This window comes from Tachypleus tridentatus, chromosome 7, assembly GCF_004210375.1.
Source record: "Tachypleus tridentatus isolate NWPU-2018 chromosome 7, ASM421037v1, whole genome shotgun sequence".
Taxonomy (NCBI): domain Eukaryota; kingdom Metazoa; phylum Arthropoda; class Merostomata; order Xiphosura; family Limulidae; genus Tachypleus; species Tachypleus tridentatus.
In genome coordinates this window covers 19,207,053-19,224,252 of record NC_134831.1, presented here as the reverse complement: position 1 = coordinate 19,224,252, position 17,200 = coordinate 19,207,053, and the positions used below count along the sequence as shown (strand labels likewise).

The window sequence follows — 17,200 nt, the reverse complement described above, 5'->3', positions numbered from 1 at the left end:
TTCTAATTCTTAGGACACTCTTTTACCAACTTCATAATGGCTGAAAGGGTGAGCAAATTCGGTTGAATTGAATGTGAACCCACGACCCTCAGAATATGTGTCAAGCGTTCTAACAACCTGGACATGCCAGGAATATTTTTTTTTTAAACATAAATATTTAACAGTTCACCTGTTCACTAACTTTGGAAAATATCATGAAATTGCATCTGTAATCACTGTAAATAAATAAAACGTACTTCGCAAAGCATAAGTGTACAATAATGACTGTAATCCATTCGGATGTTTACAACATAAGTTACCTTTATGAATAAATGTTTGTTTGTTATATTTTGATATTATGCACAAGGGGATATCTGTGTTCTGCCCACCACGAGTATCGAAACCCAGTTTCTAGCAGCATAAGTTCACTAACCACTGTGCCACTGTGGGTGGCTTTACGAATAAATATTCCATTCTTCGGGAATGCAATAGAGTAAATCAATCAAACAACATTAAAATAAATAATTAACAAAAATTTTAATAATGATTATCGATTTTTGAATTTTTTTGTTGAAAAAATGCATCAATTAATTGTTAAATGAGATTTGTCAGTCATATACAGTTTGAGATATGGGTATTTCCTATAATTTTGTAAACATAGAGATATCACTTCTTAATTTTATCAACAGAAATAATTTATTTTACATAAAGTGGTATCTTTATCAGACCACACGTTTGAAACGAAGTTGAACCACTGGACTCGGCATGTCTTGCTGAGTTATCTCATACGTCCAGTATTATGGTTCGCATTTGCTGATTGATTGTTTTGAATTAAACACAAAGTTGCACAATTGTTTATCTGTGCTCTTCCCACCATGGGTGTCGAAACCCAATTTCTAGCGTTCTGAGTCCGCAGATATGCCGCTGTGCTACTGGAGGGCAGTTATGGTTTGCACTTGATTCAAAGATGCTGACAGAAGGTCCATTTGGCTCAATAGTACATCGTTTGACTTATAGCAATAAAAATCGGGTTTCAATAAGCATAGTGGACACAACACAAATAGTCCATTTTCTAACTTTGTGCTCAACAGTAAACCCACCAAGCAGTGGCAGAAGATTATCACGGTAAATACTACGTTTTAACTCATTTTAAAAATGTAGACTTGGATTGATAAAAACATAGCTGTAATTATTGTCATGTTATTTTAACCAGTTCTGGATAGTACGGAGACGTTGAATCATCGTTTCACAAAAATCCTTGCTCATGAGAATGTGAACAAGACGTGATTAACAAAGGATCCAATCACTTCCAAAAGAATATTTCTGACACATTACACAACTCTAATACCCTATGTTTTTAGAATAGCACTCACAAATTGAAGCGTTCTGTGTAACTTTCTTCACGTTTCTATTCAATTTTCAATCCAAAAAATGTGTAATATAACTATATAGCTAGCTGACGATTTTAATAAAATGGCCAATTCGTGATGACAAGAAAGGTTTGGTTTGTTTTAAATTTCGCGCAAAGCTACACGAGGGCTATCTGCGCTAGCCGTCCTTAATTTAGCAGTGTAGGACTAGAGGGAAGCCAGCTAGTCATCGCCACCCACTGCCAACAGTTTGGGCTACTCCTTTTCCCACAAATACTGAGATTATAAATCTTCCACGGCTGAATTGTACGGGATGCTTGGTGTTTGGAGGATTCGAGAATGTTACCCTCAGATTGCGAGTCGAAGGCCCTAACTACCAGGCTTTCCGAGCGACGAATTAAGTTAAAATGAAATGGATAAAAAACATCAGATTCTGAAGCTGTAACTTTAAGCAAATACTAATTTTCTCGAAAGTCAAGGTCTACAACAAACCAAAATATGATAAAATAGTTTACTATAATTAAGTATCAAAGTAAAAAATAAATAAAGTTATAATTTATCAATTTTTCTTAAAAGCTCTCGAAATGGAGTCTAAAAGCTGTAAGAAATCTTCTAAACTCTTACGTTCTTGCAAAATATATTTAAATAAGGAAACACTGAGACAACGCTAAGTGTCACTTTCTAGATGTCTCGCTTGCATTCACTCAATAACCATGAAAACAACTGTCTCTCACAACACTACAAGTTATCTTTCTTGTAAGAAAATATAAATTACACCATGCACAGTAAAGAAGGGGAAGGTTAAATAGCTTTTAAGTACCACACTGTGTCCAGACTGAGAATGATGAAAATAATATGAAACGTTACCTGTTAACTAGGAAGAAGAGGTAACTTTTACAACACCATCAAAGACTCATTGCAGAACAGTTCCATTCATAATTTAGTGAGTTATAGTTTACAAAAGCTAGTTTATATCACTATTAGTAGTAGTTGATGGGTCTTTAGTTTAAACACCCACAAAATATCTCTTCATAATTTGGTTATGCCTAATTGTTTAGAATTTTCCAGTACAAAAACGTACTATAAATAATTGATAGTTTTATATAAAATTAAGTTTTTTGCTGTCGTTCTAGTTCCAGTGGAGAACCTAAATACGTTATTAAATGTAAGTTTCTAGAATAAAAGGATTTAAGTAAGTTAGATAGTAAGTGAAGTTGAACAAGTTTTTGGAGTTCACTAACTAGAAAGTGTGTTTTGTTTATTGTATTTTCATTCAACTTAATTCGCAGAACATTGTTAGTTCCTTCTTGCTACTTTCGATTACAGGAAGGTTATTAGTTATTCGAACTGGAAAGAGTTTTGAAAATTTTTCTATAACCTCTCTCACTCAGTCTCACTCACATATTTTGATTACTTACACTGCTATTTATTTCTCTGTGCATTTTGATAGGTGTATAAAAGAAATGTCACTTTTCGCATACTAGAGGATATACAACTTTGGTGGTGACAAACTGCTGGCTGAGATTATTTGGTCATTGCATAGGTTAGCAGATCCAGTGGAATCAGCTTATGGTTCTGGGACTTTTACCACTTCTACAAAGGGTCCTAATGACGCCTACCACTCGCAAATGAAAAGAATGATGTCCGTTAGTTTGGTGGGGCCAACATATGAGCTGGAGATAATCACTGAGCACCTGCAGTTGATTATAGTTTCTAAAACGGAATTGCTTTATCTCTGAGATGATGCAATAAATAAAGTATCAGTAGATCAAACATGAATTTATACATAGAGTGGTATCTAATCCTATTGAGAGTTGACAATATAGGCTGCCAACACGCATTAACTCTTCAATAAGTAAGATATTAAAACCTAGATAAACTCGAGGAGAATCATTTAAGAGGTATGAATCATTTTTTAGAACAGAAGCATAGGGATGTCAAGCCACAAGTTAGAAGTGGGAGGCCATTGAATAGCAACGATTGTCAGTGACTTCTAGATCGTCAACAGGCGACTCAGAAAACATTCCCCATAGGTAACAGCCACTGGTGAAACAAATAAAATATGTCTTCAAGTAAAAAAATGCAACTGATGACTAACTTCCACTTAAATAATCTTTATTGACGTCTGTTTCACAATGAGTGCCTCTCTTTTAGAAAATGAAAAACTATTACCAGGTGAAAGGATAACTAAGAGAAAAGGTACTGTGAGTGGATGAAATCAACCTTTGCAATCTGCTATACCATTTTGCAATCCGGAAATATATCCTCCATATGAGAATAAAGAGTGAAACTGATGAAATCCTTTCTGAGAAAATATACGAGTTTCCAAGATTACTGATGATTGTAAAGTGGTCAGAAGTTTTAACAAAACGTTCTGATGAGATGCTGTCCATGTATTACCGGTCAGAAATTTCTAGGTCCCTGAAAGTAAACCTTCCTAACAACAAAATCATAATGTCCCTCACATACATACCAGGAAGCAATGTTTGAAACAACCTATTAGGCAACTCACAAGAGATCCGTCCAAACCAAGACCTTATGTCTACAAGATTGGCATTAAGCAATTTCTATTCTCATGTTGAAGAGAAAAATGAAAGAGAATCTGAATCTCTTTCACTGAATGTTTCAGTAAGTCATTTCATAGAACCGCTAGCCATAGGAAAGAGTAGTGGAATGCCGGTTACTTTGTCTGGATGTTCTGATACTCAGCGCTGGCAATAATCTACTGTAGGAGTAGCTGGCATACTTGGATAGATACAGTTGTGAACAAGTTGTGCCGATTCTAAAGGCATACTGAAGGTAGAAGGAGAGGCATATCACCAAGTATCTCTAGACTTTGTGAACAGTGAGTCATTTACATACATGTAACGAGGAGAACCATAGTATCCCAGAACATGCAAATGGTTTGAGCTGTTTGCTGCAAACTCAATTGAGTAGCTTCTGAAGTAATATACGAGATCTGCCGTGTTCTGTCTTGCAAGGAGACATCTACAGTACAGGTGGCGATTTGCCTGCAATGAAATGATGTCCTTATATTACTTTACAATTATAGCTCATCAGCAATTCAGCTTTCCCCCGAAATAATAATTGGCATAGCAAGCAACGTAGAGGTATCCAACACTAGTTGTGATGCAAAGGTCACTTCTGTTACCTCATGTATTAAAAGGAATATTCTGAAGCCCGCTTAAGATCGCTAGTTCACGAATATAGCAGCACTACAAATTTAACTCAACTCCAATGTTTTAGTGACACGTCGGTAAAAACCAAGAGAAGTAATTTATTTGTCCTTGTTGTCATTGATTACTTTACAAAGTGAGCCAAAATGTATTTGTTGATCAATATGTTAGCAAAATCCATCAATAGGATGTTGGTGGAATAGTGGATAGGTCGTTTTGGTACATCTGAAGATATTCCTACAGATCAATTAAATAATTAACAGTCTCGCGTTCTCTGAATTATGAAAAGTAAAAATTTGTTATGAGACTGCAAATTCGATTTTGTTGTTGATGTTATAGCTTTGTTTATCGTTCGTTGATTATGTATTCTATCGTTTAATTTATCTATTAATTTTTAGTTACATCAAAATGCTAGTTCACCTTCTCGCTAATCATGTTATAAATTATTTTCTTGTTTAAATATAGAATATTGATCTTTTTGAACTAGGTTGACGTATTTATCGTGGATGACATGACACTCGTATTATATAACTTCTTAACCAAAAAATTTTGGTTATCTGAATCAAATGATACGATTGTTTAGCAAAAGTAAATATATTTTTAGTAAGGACCCGGCCTGGCCAGGTGGGTTAAGGCGTTCGATTCGTAATTTGAGGGTCGCGGGTTCGAATCCCCAAAACATGCTCACCCCTTCAGCCATAAGGGCCTTATAATGTGACGTTGGGAAAAAAAAAGAGTAGCCCAAGAGTTGGCGGTGACGACTAATTGCCCTCCCTCTTGTCCTACACTGTTAAATTAGGGACGGCTAGCGCAGATAACCGTCGAGCAGCTTTGCGAAAGTTCAAAAATCAAACAAAACCTTTAGTCAGTTTATTTAAAATTTCATACAAGTTCTCTAAATATTTCCACTGTTAAAACAAAAGAAACATAAATGGGTATCTGACATTTCTCCTATTACGAAAGTATTAATTAATCGGAAAAATAAGAGCTTTCGAAAACAGTGATTTTAATAGCATAGTTAGGGTGATACAAAAATCGGCGCTGAAACATTCATTTTTAACCATAAACAACGAATTATAATGTAAATGAATTACATTATTTGTTACTATTAGTTACTTTGTTATGAAGTAGTCTTGTATTTCTCAATAAAGTAGTGAGTAGTAATCAGTCATTTGTGGGAATGACTGAAAGTTCCTGTCATTGCTTTAGGATTACAGATGTCCACCTAGTTTAACGATGAAGATGCGAATTACTACGACATAAAACGAAGGACCCATTGATTTCAAGTATTACATTTTCTAATAAATGAGAAGCTTTTAGAAAATGAAGTAAAACCACCGAACTAGTTGATAAAAATATTTTATTGTAAAACTTTATTTTGCAACGGAGTAGACGTTTTTTTAATCGAGTTAACATAAAAGACTGTTTCTAGTGTCCACAGGGGCAGCCGCAGCACTGATAGAAATCTTCACAGTAGAAGTTTTGAGTCTCCAAATCAAAAGACAGCAAACGAACAGGCTGCCTGTTTTGGGTACAAACATTTCCTCCCAATCCACATTCCTGTGGTCCATAACTTAAAGAAGAAAACAAAGTTTAAAATGCGACTTTCATAATGGCAAAGCTTACAACTTATTTTACGTCTTTTATCCACATTATACGATAGTAAATAAGTATTTAAAAAAATATTAAACCTACAATTAGTTTCTTTTAGTGTCGATAAAATATTTAAAATTTATATTAACTTAAAGAAAAACAGTAAAAGTAACATAACACTCTTTGTCAGCGATTAACAATCTCATTGAAGGACTGTGCGTTTGTTTTCACATACGAAAACTCTATCGGGCAATGTGGTGTGCAAACAAAGAGGAGTCGAGCCCCCGATTTTTTAGCGTTGAAATTCCGAAGATTACCACCGTTGTCCCACCTGAGGACTACTTAATTTGATATGGATTTAATTATTCTGCTGTAAGAATATCTTGTTGATATCTTTCTCATAGAGAGGGAATATCAGCGAATCACGCTAACACCTATATCGCTAAATAAGTTATGTGGTGTGCTATTTTTAGTTGTGTACTCAAATACATTTCTCAGGTATATTTCTTTGCATGTTTTTTTTTTACCATCTAAACCATCTTAACAATGAATTCTTCAATCTGTTGGTCATATTTTTCTTGTGTAGAAGTGAATACTACCAGAATCTTATACTTCACGTGAAGTATAATAGGTTATTACACAAACTGAAATCTTAAAAGGAAATAACCCATAGCTTATAAAGTGATTAAATGAATTCGATTTATAAATACAATGTCCAGCTCTTTAGAATTTTTTCTATAACAAAAGAAAATTAAGAACGGCAGAAAGGGAGTCATACATATTTTTCTTCCCCAAATGAAGAATAAATTCGGATTTCCACTCATGTTTTTAAGACGAATAAGAATAACATTTGCATTTCATACATTGAAGCTAAAAAGAACTTTCTTTTACCTTTTCATTTGCTTTAACTTTGTTTTCAGATTATATCAGTACTTTTGTCTATAGTATTGGTTTTGATTTTCATATCATACACTTATATAGAACATAATACCTTGCAATATAGTATATGTAAGCAAAACCTACCGACACTTGTATTGCCACAAACACTGAGTAAAACCTGCAATCGAAGCCTGAACAACGATTTTCAGATTTCCATGAGTATTATAAGCGAACCTTGGAGTACATTTTTTAACAGTCACGTCGCAGTCGTTTATGAACCTAGACATAAAAGTGCAAATTGAAAATAAGATTATTATATCTTCTGCAATTTAACCTTTAGCATTTCGAATGACCTATTTTACAATCTAGGTTTTACCAATTAAAATATGCAAATAAATAGCTATAACAAATGAACAAATTCCCGAAACTTTTCTTTCAAACATTAAAATTTGTTTGAAGTTTTTCTTTTCAAAAATCTCAGTTCCGATTTATTTTAATTTCTGAACTTGTATTCAACTAACATTGCAAAAAATATTAGAGATCAAAAATATTACTTAAATGCATAAATAAAAAGGTTAAATCTTTTCGTTCTGAAACACGTGCACCTGACTTACCACAAACATGTTTTGCAAGTGATATTACATGTTACAGTACCATCACGTACTTTTTTACGAATATCACATTTATAACTTGAAATTACTTTGAGAGTTCATTTTCAGTTGCTCAGTAAAGCTTTCTATAATTCCATTTAAATTTAGAAAATTTAAATAGTATATTGAATAAAAACGGCCATATCATAGGTGTTATAATAAGGATAATAATTTAAAAAATATATATCTTTAATATATATATCTACGTTTTGGTTTGAGAGTAATGACAATTTAAGTTAAGCATAGCATTATTAACAACTGTTTATTGCGAGTATAAACAAAAGATATTAAAATATATAAAAACATTAATCTGCAAGTAATATAGGTTTTATTATTTTTAATATTGTATAAAACGCAGACTGAATAAAATAAATGTTTTGTACATTTTTAATCTTCAAGTGTTGTAGTATAGTTAAAACTAAAATATGCTTACGGAGGTAAGTAGTCACAGCGATGGATGTTTGATCTGAAACGTAAAATATCAGTTCATGAGCATTAGAATACTTTGTACAAATACCAGCATCTTGTTGCAAGATGTAACAAAAAATAACACTTTGTTGTTCATTTACAAACAAACAAACATAGCTAACGTTAAAGTAAAATACGTAAACATTCATTGGGTTTGAGATTATTCAATTACTAACACTGATCCGCGCGTATTGGAAACTTTTTACCCATTTATTTTTCAACTTCGTAATAGTTTTCTCAGATGGAGTTTGGTTTCCAGACATCTTGTCAGTTGGAATTTTACTTTAAAAATCCTGTCAAAAAGTTAGAGTTTTATTTTCAGACACCTCGTTAGTTTGAATCTTTTGGTTGTAACTATTTCTTGTTCTTCAGTGACTTTAAGTAGGATGTGAATCTTTTTAAATGAATGTTGGTTTAAAAGAGGTTTTTTAATTATGTTTCCGTTAACAATCTTAAAAGCTGTTAGACATTTAGTGTTATTTCCTGTTTGTTCAGTTACAACAATTAACCTGTTAATGTATTAAGAAAGTCACTAGTGTATCGAGTGATTAATATCTGCAGCGAGAACACGAAAATAAGTTTCTAACTCATGCATATGTCAAATAAGTTGTCTCGTCATAAAATTTACGAATTTCGGTGATAACTGTCGTTCTTGGTAACTTAATATTCACTATATATTACGGGCAAAATATGATTAATGTGAAGCACTTAATCTACAAAATGACTTATTATTAAGCATAGAAGCGCATTACTATTTGTATAAACCTTACCCGAATCGGCAGGTATGAGTGCCACACTCATTCGAAAGTTGTAGTATACGCCACAGACGTGAATTTCCTCTTCCAGAAATACTAGCTTCATCCTGTTTGGTGCCGTTCAACTTAAGTGCTTGTTCAAGGTCGTTTTCAATTTTGCTGCAAAATAAATGTATTTGATTAGCTTATGTTATGATTTGCTTCTTAAATTTCGCGCATATGCACTTGAGGGATCTCTACAAGCCATTTCTAATTTAGAAGTGATATACTAGAGTGAAGTTAGCTAGCTAGTCATTACCATTCACAGTTAATTCTTGTGTTATTCTTAGGAAACACTGACTCAACGGGTGAAAGGGGTCGAATGTTCGGTGATGCGACCTTAAGTAGAGAATCGAGAGCCCTATTCACCAAGTGCCAGATTTATTACAGCTTTTGACCCACCAGTTGCGAGACATTTCTCTTTATGACTAATATCCTTTTAGTTCTAAAGGTAATAATTAAAATTTTGGCTGTAAAAGTCATTACATGGTTACAACTTGTTTAATGAGACAATAGTAATTATGTATATTTACAAAGTCTAAGACAGCATAAAATTAAGTTCAATACATAGAGAAATCCATTAACGTTCTTCAGAGTTTAAAAGTCCGTTTCGAAAATGGAAGGTTTAATATTTTTTATAAAATAAAAACACAATAATGAAATTCTGGAAACAATGTTAACGAGATGTATTTATGCACTCGCCGATTTGAGATTAACGAAAGAGTGCGAGATTTTACGACTACAATTTGATTATAAAGTAATAAATTCTTTCAAGTGACTTAGTTTAGACCTAACTAAAATGTTTAACTTATGCTAATCCAATCTCTGGAATGTCTTCTATTAGTTTTAATGATAATAAAGTATGAACACATCCATTAAATTGGAAAAGCTTTACAAACAATTACATAACCTGAACGTTTGTGTTAGAGCTTCCACACGAAAGTAGAGAGAAAGAATAATGTTCTTATAAAATACTTACGCTTGAACTTCCGATGTAACTCCCTGATTTCTCCCAATAATCCCAATATTTTCCGGTTCATCGCATAGACATATCGGTGCATTAATATCACCGGATGAAGCAACCATCAGCATCCCAAAGAGGACAAAAATACAAATCTGAATCTAGAGAAGGAAAAGGAATTGAAAGATGTGTGGTGGACCCATTTAATGAAATACGATATTTTAATATTGTTGACGGTCTATAAATGTGTCCTTCTATGTAAAGGATAGATGTCACAGGGTATGCAGTCTTTGTTTTACACATGCAGCATCTTATTTAAAGAGAATTAGAAGTGAGAAATGTCAAATACAAAATATTAATAACCGATTAATCAAAGTACACATAAACTTAATAAAAGGGTAAAATACATAAACAAACGATTACTTCTAGACATCTGCTTCACTGTGCTCTGCGTCTTGAAAAAATGTGCAAGGAATCTATAAATTAAGGGAGGGTCTACGTTTTGGAAGGTGCTTGGTATGTCATTAGTGTATAACTACCATAATATTTTAGAAAACGCTGTTCCAGGCATTGCTGCTTAGTATAGCACGTTCATCGTTATTAAGCACAATTCTAGACAAAGGGCTATGAGTGCTCTGCCCACCACGGGTATTAAAACCCGGTTTATAGCATTATAAGTCCACAGACATATCGCTCTGCCATATGGAAAAGATATAGCATGCCACAAAAGTTATGGATTGAACACGTGACTATAGTTTATTAAATATCAACAATAAATATTTCCTTACCTTTTCCATGATATGATATTCAATTGCTCCTTTCTCTATAGCAGTTTAAGCACGTTTTACTTCAGACCTTGTTTGGTCCACCTATATATACATAGATACGTGAACATGTATGTGTGTGTGTGTGCGCGCGCGTAACTTGTTTGGACAATGAATAATGAATAATAATTTCCTTCGAAGAAAAACTTGTATCTAAGATTATAAGTTTATTCGCTCTTCTACTGAGACTTCTTGTCTTTGCTGTTCTCAGAAATTTATTCGTAACTAGCTGAACTTTCCTCTGGCGCTATGTTCTCCCCTTGCTCCAAGTTAGTTAAGATTGGGCATTCCCCAAGGTTTTCAAGTATCAGTGTCGAAACTTCTGAGAACGTGCTAGATCTTGTCATTTCAAATTTTAGAGGTATGTTTAGTGAAATATACTGCCGATTTCTAGTATAGTGACAAACACTACATATCTTGTTCCATTTTTATCTTCTGTGCAATTTATTTCTCAGTTTAATGACGTATGAACTAAATTATATTTCTATTTAATGATTGTCATGAATTTCTGAACAACCATTTCAAACTTCAGTTTATTTTAATTAGGTGGCGCAACAATACAATTAAGTATGATAACGAGATTGTCATGTGCATGAGCTTGGTGGGAATTCCCATGATGTTTATCTTATTAAAAATTACACTAAACAACTTTTTAGGAGCGTTATCATTAGTTACGTTTCAAAGTAGTTCATATGTTATAAGGTGAGTTATAAAACAAAAACTATTTACAAAGGTTAAATTTCATTGTTTCACCGAAACATTTTGTAATCAATTATGAATCATTTTTACGAGGTTTTAGTGAAATGAAACAAAATATACAATTCAGAACGTTTGACGCCTAAATATATTTAATAAATTCCCCACAATATTTTATTATAGGAATAATATTGTTAGATTGTTTGTTTGTTATATAAATTTCACCCAAAGCTACACAAGGGCTATCTTTGCTAGCCGTCCCTACTTCAGGAGTGTAAGACTAGAGGGAAGGCAGGTAGTTATCACCATTCACCGCCAACTCTTGAACTACTCTTTTACGAACGACTAGCGGGATTTACCGTCACATTTTAACGCTCCCAATGCTGAAATGACGAGCATGTTTGGTATGAATGGGACTCGAACCTGATAAACGTTAGAATGAACTCGTATTGCAGTTAAAGCTGTTGTTGTCGGAAAGCAATTCAATCGGCTATATACACTCCTCTCTCGTTGGTACAGCGGGAGGTCTACGAATTTACAACACTAAAATAAGGGGTTCGATTCTCCTCGATGGACTCAGCAGATATCCTGATGTAACTTTGCTATAATAAAACTCGAACAGTGCGGGAAGTTGAACATTTTACGTTTGTTAACGTACCATTGACAAACTATTAAGAATTTCTATACGTTTATCAAGATATGATATTCTAAACCATCGTGTATTTATAGCATTTTGTAAACTCAAGTGTTATCCCTAATTTCTAGTTAAATTCAGGCGCAAGTTACATAATATAAGGAGTTTTATACATTTGTAACAATAGTTGGCAATAATTTGAGTGTATTGTTATTTTAGGGTTACTCTAATTGAATATTGGGACTTGGCTGTCACTTTTATAAAGCACTCATAAAGTGCCTTTCTGTACCAATGGCACACGAATTCAGGATTCATGTATTCAAAGTGTAGCCCCTAAACTATAGAATACACCCAACCCTTATTCAAAATTAATTCAACATTTTTATAAGGTTATAGTCTTTCAAAATTGTTTCAGATTTTAATCTTGCATGTCAACACTGCGTCTTTAACCTTAAAATTGTTTGTTTAGATTTTGCGATCCCTGTTTTTTAAAGTAACAATTTTTAATAACCTTTTCTTTAGTTGTTATGTCCATAATGGACATAAATCCGAAAAAGTGCAGTGCTGTTCTATTTGAAACAGTTCAGTTCAGTGAAATACGTAGCTAATGTATGATGGTCTTTGAGACCTTTGAAAGGGTTTCATGGAAGCTGTATGAATATCACTTCCACAATGTTATCTTTAATACTGCTGCTGTATCTATGATGACTATGGTTTATGGTGATCAGTATACCACATATTATGTATATGTTTTAATATGTGTATAATTATTACAATATTGATCAAACGTTCGCATTTCTTGTTATAAATAAGGTCATTATTAATAAGATATAATACAAATACAGTAAACGCTATCTAACAGAGATATGGATGTTTTATTAAACACCTGCATATTTAGTTTGAATAACGAGACACGTTCTATGTACATCGTAAACAATTTATTAGACCAGTAAATAATTTTATCAGACACGTATAGAAAGATGTGTAATTAGTATTTCATCTATCACAACAAACATTTCTAAAACATACGTAATGACATAGAATAACATTATATTATTATATATAGCGTCTGTGGCCTTACATTAGTTACTATTAAATATTTAGTGCTTGTTTTGTCCTTCTCGTAGTGTAACCTTCGTAAAACCACACGGCGTGATGTCGATAAGGTTACTAATATAATCCAGCGTAATTTCATCCTAACTTGTCACTAGAAAGTGCTGAAACTCAGCTATGACAGGGCGTTTAGAATCGTTGTTAGTAATTTGTCGGTCCAGTTCGGTACAATGTTTCTCAATGGAATAAACCTCTGAACACTTTGCTGGCCATGATAATATTATAATATCCTCCTTATCGAAATAATTTTGTATGATATACACACCATTATCAATGGCATTGCTTTCCTGGAATACAAAATTAATGCCAAACCTTTCCCTGGCATATGAAAAATATATTGTTTCCATGTGATACGAGTAGGAGGTGTCGTTGATGTTTCCCTGGAAGATGTGAAAAGCACTTTTTCCACCATGATAAATAGCTGCCCAAAAATGTATTGCACCACCCCTGTGTGTTTCATGTGGGAGAGAATGTCTTTCCTCATCTGTTCTCCAAATAAACGACGAACACAAATCCTACCACCAGCTTTAACAAGCCAGAGTCAGGACTTATCTGTAATGATGACATGTCACTAGTATACTAACTGCAAGTTGACTTGCTGCGTAAACCAATTTTCGCGGTGACAGAAATCAATTCTTGATAATATTAGTTTGCAGGTAATTCTTCTAGAAAAATAGCTTTGTTTGGCCAGTTTCCTTTTTACCGCTCTTCTGGATACCTGTCGTAAGATATTGCAAAACTTATTTTGACTTTGACCTGTTAATCTGATTAAAACACGGTCATCTCCTGCAGCAGTTTTGCAATGTTTACCAGCAGACTTTCCTGAAACAAAGTTTTCTGTTGTATGATGACATTTCAGAATTATATATATAGTAAACTGGAGGGTATCCTGGTGTTCTGACAACATTTCTTTTCTCAATACCATTTCTGGACAGTCGAGAAGTTTAATACCCTATAACGCCTAACATGTGATGATGCATGATTTTACCTCAAGTGCAGATAACTGTCTGAGCAAAAGATTGATCTGGTTCGAGAAATATTCGAGAGTACACCTTTTATAAAAACAGGTGTATATATGCGTTTTAACGAACAAATGCTCAAACAACTTATAAATTCCATGTTTTAACAACTCTGACATATTTGTCCGATCATAAGATGCCTTCTCTGTCACTGTTTGGACATCTAACCAATAACTACTCCATGATTCTAGTAAATAACATAAATATAAAATAGTATGCAAACATTTTGTATATTTATACCCTTAGCTCTATGGAGAGTCTGTAACTAATGATTTGGAGTGATAACTGAACAATTTTAGGATGGTGCATGGAGTGGATTTTGTAACCGCATGAGATTTATACTTACGATGCATGTTCACCAACATTTACATACCCACACAGGCAGCTTTTCAGTTTTTTAAGTTGTAAAGCCGTATATACAGACGGCTATATGGTTTATAAATGTATATTTTTTTTTCAATGCAAATATTATACAATAGTGTGTCCAAATATAATATATACGTACAAGTAAACATTTTTAATATTCCTTATAGTTGTTATGTTTCCATTTATCCTACTCTTCTCCGCTGGCCATAGTAAGGACGATTACACTTTTGACGTAGCTGGTCAGGTTTCCCCATAGAATGACACATTTTACACTTTACTACTTAGAAAACCCGTTAATTAACAATTATAAATTTATTATACGAAAATCTTCACCCTTAGGCGTTCGACTCGTAATCCGAGGGTCGCGGGTTCGAATCCCGGTCGAACGAAACATGCTCGCCCTTTCAGCCGTGAGGGTGTTTTAAGGTTGTTGTCAATTCCACTATTCGTTGGTAAAAGAGTAGCCCAAGTGTTGGGCTATTGGTAATCGGTGGGTGGTAATGACTAGCTGCCTTCTCTCTAGTCTTACATTGCTAAAGTACAGACGGCTAGCGTAGATAGTCTTTGCGTAGCTTTGTGCAAAATTCAAAACAAAGAAACTAATGGTTAGCGTTCCACATTATGAATTCAAATGTTCCCACGTTTGTGTCGCGCCACAAATAAATCGCGCTGAGTTATTAAAATGAAGGTCAAATCCCAATATTTGATTAGGGTAGCCCATAAGTTTGATCTGTTCAGTATTTCGCACAAAGCTACACGATGGTTATTTTCGATAACCGTCCCTTATTGAGCAGTGAAAAACTAGAGGAAAGGTAGCTGGTCACCACTGTCTTCCGCCAACTCTTGAGCTACTCTTTTACCAACAAACAATGGGACTGACTGTAACATTATAATGCCCCCACGGCTGAAAGGGTGAGCATGTTTGTTGGGTGAGGATTCGAACCCGCGACCCTCAGATTTCGAGTCAAATGCCCCAAATACTTGGCCATGCCGAGCCGAGTAGCCAAAAATTTGGTGGTAGGTAATCTATCATTTCAAATTTAAGGATGGTTTATGCAGGCAGTATTCGAATAGTTTTGTGCAAAATACAATAAAATAACAAGAACAGTTAATTAGTAACTCAGTAACAAGCAGCCTTAATACTTTGCCTATAATCTATTTGCTATGTTATTAAGCGCAGAGCTACTCAACTGACTATCTGCACTGTGCCCGCAACAGGGACCAAACTTTAACCAAATTTTGATGACAAACCTTCAGGTTTATTACTTAGCTATAAATCCGTTAGAATTTATCCACATTTCTTCAGATACCATATGTGTAATGGATATGTAAGGCAGCATACAGGCCTGGTGGTTAGGGAGCTCGAATCATAATCCGAACGTCTCGGGTTCAAATCCCCTACCCCACCAAACATGTTTGTCTGATCAGCCATGGAGACGTTATAATGTAACGGTCAATCCCACTTTTTGTTGGTTACAATAAAAATACATTTTCCATATATAATCGCATGGAATAAAACTAAGGCACTAATATCCCGAAACTGTTTTTTTTTTTTTACATTTTGTAAAATACAAATTTTTCTCTCTTTCTTTCAGTGACGCTATAACTTTATTTTTGCTATGCATTATTTATAAACCAGTGATTAAAAATGCTGTTCACCATGAAATCCAGATTATATTGTGTGTGTGTGTTTTTTATAGCAAAACCACATTGGGCTATATGCTGAGTCCACCGAGGGAATTGAGCCCCTGATTTTAGCGTTGTAAAACCGTAAACATACTGCTCTACCAGCGGGGGACGCTTATGTTGTTATTACTGATATCAAAAATTGCAGGGCAAATCTACTGTTTTTGTGCCTACAGATCAAGTCAGCTTATTTTAAGATTACTTGTGTAGCTCTGCTGTTATTTTAGGGTCTCAATAAATTCATTCGGCTACATAATTTTATTTGTTTGCTATGTATCCTTTGGATATTTGTTTTTATTTATTTATTTTGACACCATTTTCCGGTTCATATCTCCGGGGCTTGCGAAACAATCAGGAGTGTTCAGAAACTATTCAGTACTCCTTAAGAACCCTTATTCTTGTTTCACTTGACTTCGCAACTTTGTTAGTGCTAAACTACTACCCAATGGAAAACCTTAGAAAAGGAGAAAACAAAACAACCAGTCGTCCGTAGTAAGAACAAGTCTCGTGCGTAAAGTCTGTTCCATTAAATTCTCAGAAGATATTTAGTAATGAAAGTTACTCCTGAACGTGTTACTTGTTCTTTGTAAACGATTAATTAGTAATTACCGATGTTGAGAGGCCCGGCATGGCCATATAGTTTAGGCGTTCGACTCATAATATTAGGGTCACGGGTTCGAATCCCCATCACACCAAACATGTTCGCTCTTTCAGCAGTGGGGGCGTTATAATGTTATGGTCAATCCCACTATTCGTTGGTAAAAGAGTAGCCCAAGAGTTGAGGTGGGTGGTCATGACTAGCTATCTTCCCTCTAGTCTTACACTGCTCAATTAGGGACGTCTAGAACAAATAGCTTTTGTGTAGCTTTTTGCGAAATTCAAAACAAACAAACAACTCAAGGATAGTTTTACCTCTTCCAACCACAAGATCGACCACTAAGAAAACAAATAAACCTTTCAGAATACTGATATTTTTCCGTTCACCGCTTCGA

General features: G+C 34.2%; 2 protein-coding genes across 3 annotated transcripts in view; both read right to left on the bottom strand.

Moving 5' to 3' along the window:
- LOC143255242 (coagulogen-like) overlaps window positions 1-10,766 on the bottom strand; it is a 115,677-nt gene extending 104,911 nt beyond the window's left edge. The window contains exon 1 of one of the 2 annotated variants that reach the window (XM_076510589.1): window positions 10,668-10,766. The gene's annotated coding sequence lies outside the window, so the exon portion shown is untranslated. The remainder of the gene's footprint in view (window positions 1-10,667) is intronic. The other variant, XM_076510587.1, reaches the window with a different exon arrangement.
- Window positions 5,869-10,801, bottom strand: LOC143255241 (coagulogen-like). Its single transcript, XM_076510585.1, has 6 exons — window positions 10,659-10,801; window positions 9,889-10,031; window positions 8,886-9,029; window positions 8,081-8,113; window positions 7,142-7,276; window positions 5,869-6,098 (listed from the first exon to the last, which is right to left on the bottom strand). The coding sequence occupies exons 1-6, from the start codon at window positions 10,665-10,667 to the stop codon at window positions 5,954-5,956; spliced, it is 609 nt and encodes a 202-aa protein (XP_076366700.1). The 5' UTR covers window positions 10,668-10,801; the 3' UTR covers window positions 5,869-5,953.
- Between the last annotated feature and the right edge of the window lie 6,399 nt (window positions 10,802-17,200).

Bases quoted from the DNA above. Each gene is read 5' to 3' on its own strand.
- LOC143255241 (XM_076510585.1), bottom strand. The intron at 8,114-8,885 runs GTAAGGTTTATA...TTTACGTTTCAG, and splicing joins ACTCATACCTGCCGATTCGG to ATCAAACATCCATCGCTGTG. The intron at 7,277-8,080 runs GTAAGCATATTT...TTTTATGTCTAG, and splicing joins CGCTGTGACTACTTACCTCC to GTTCATAAACGACTGCGACG.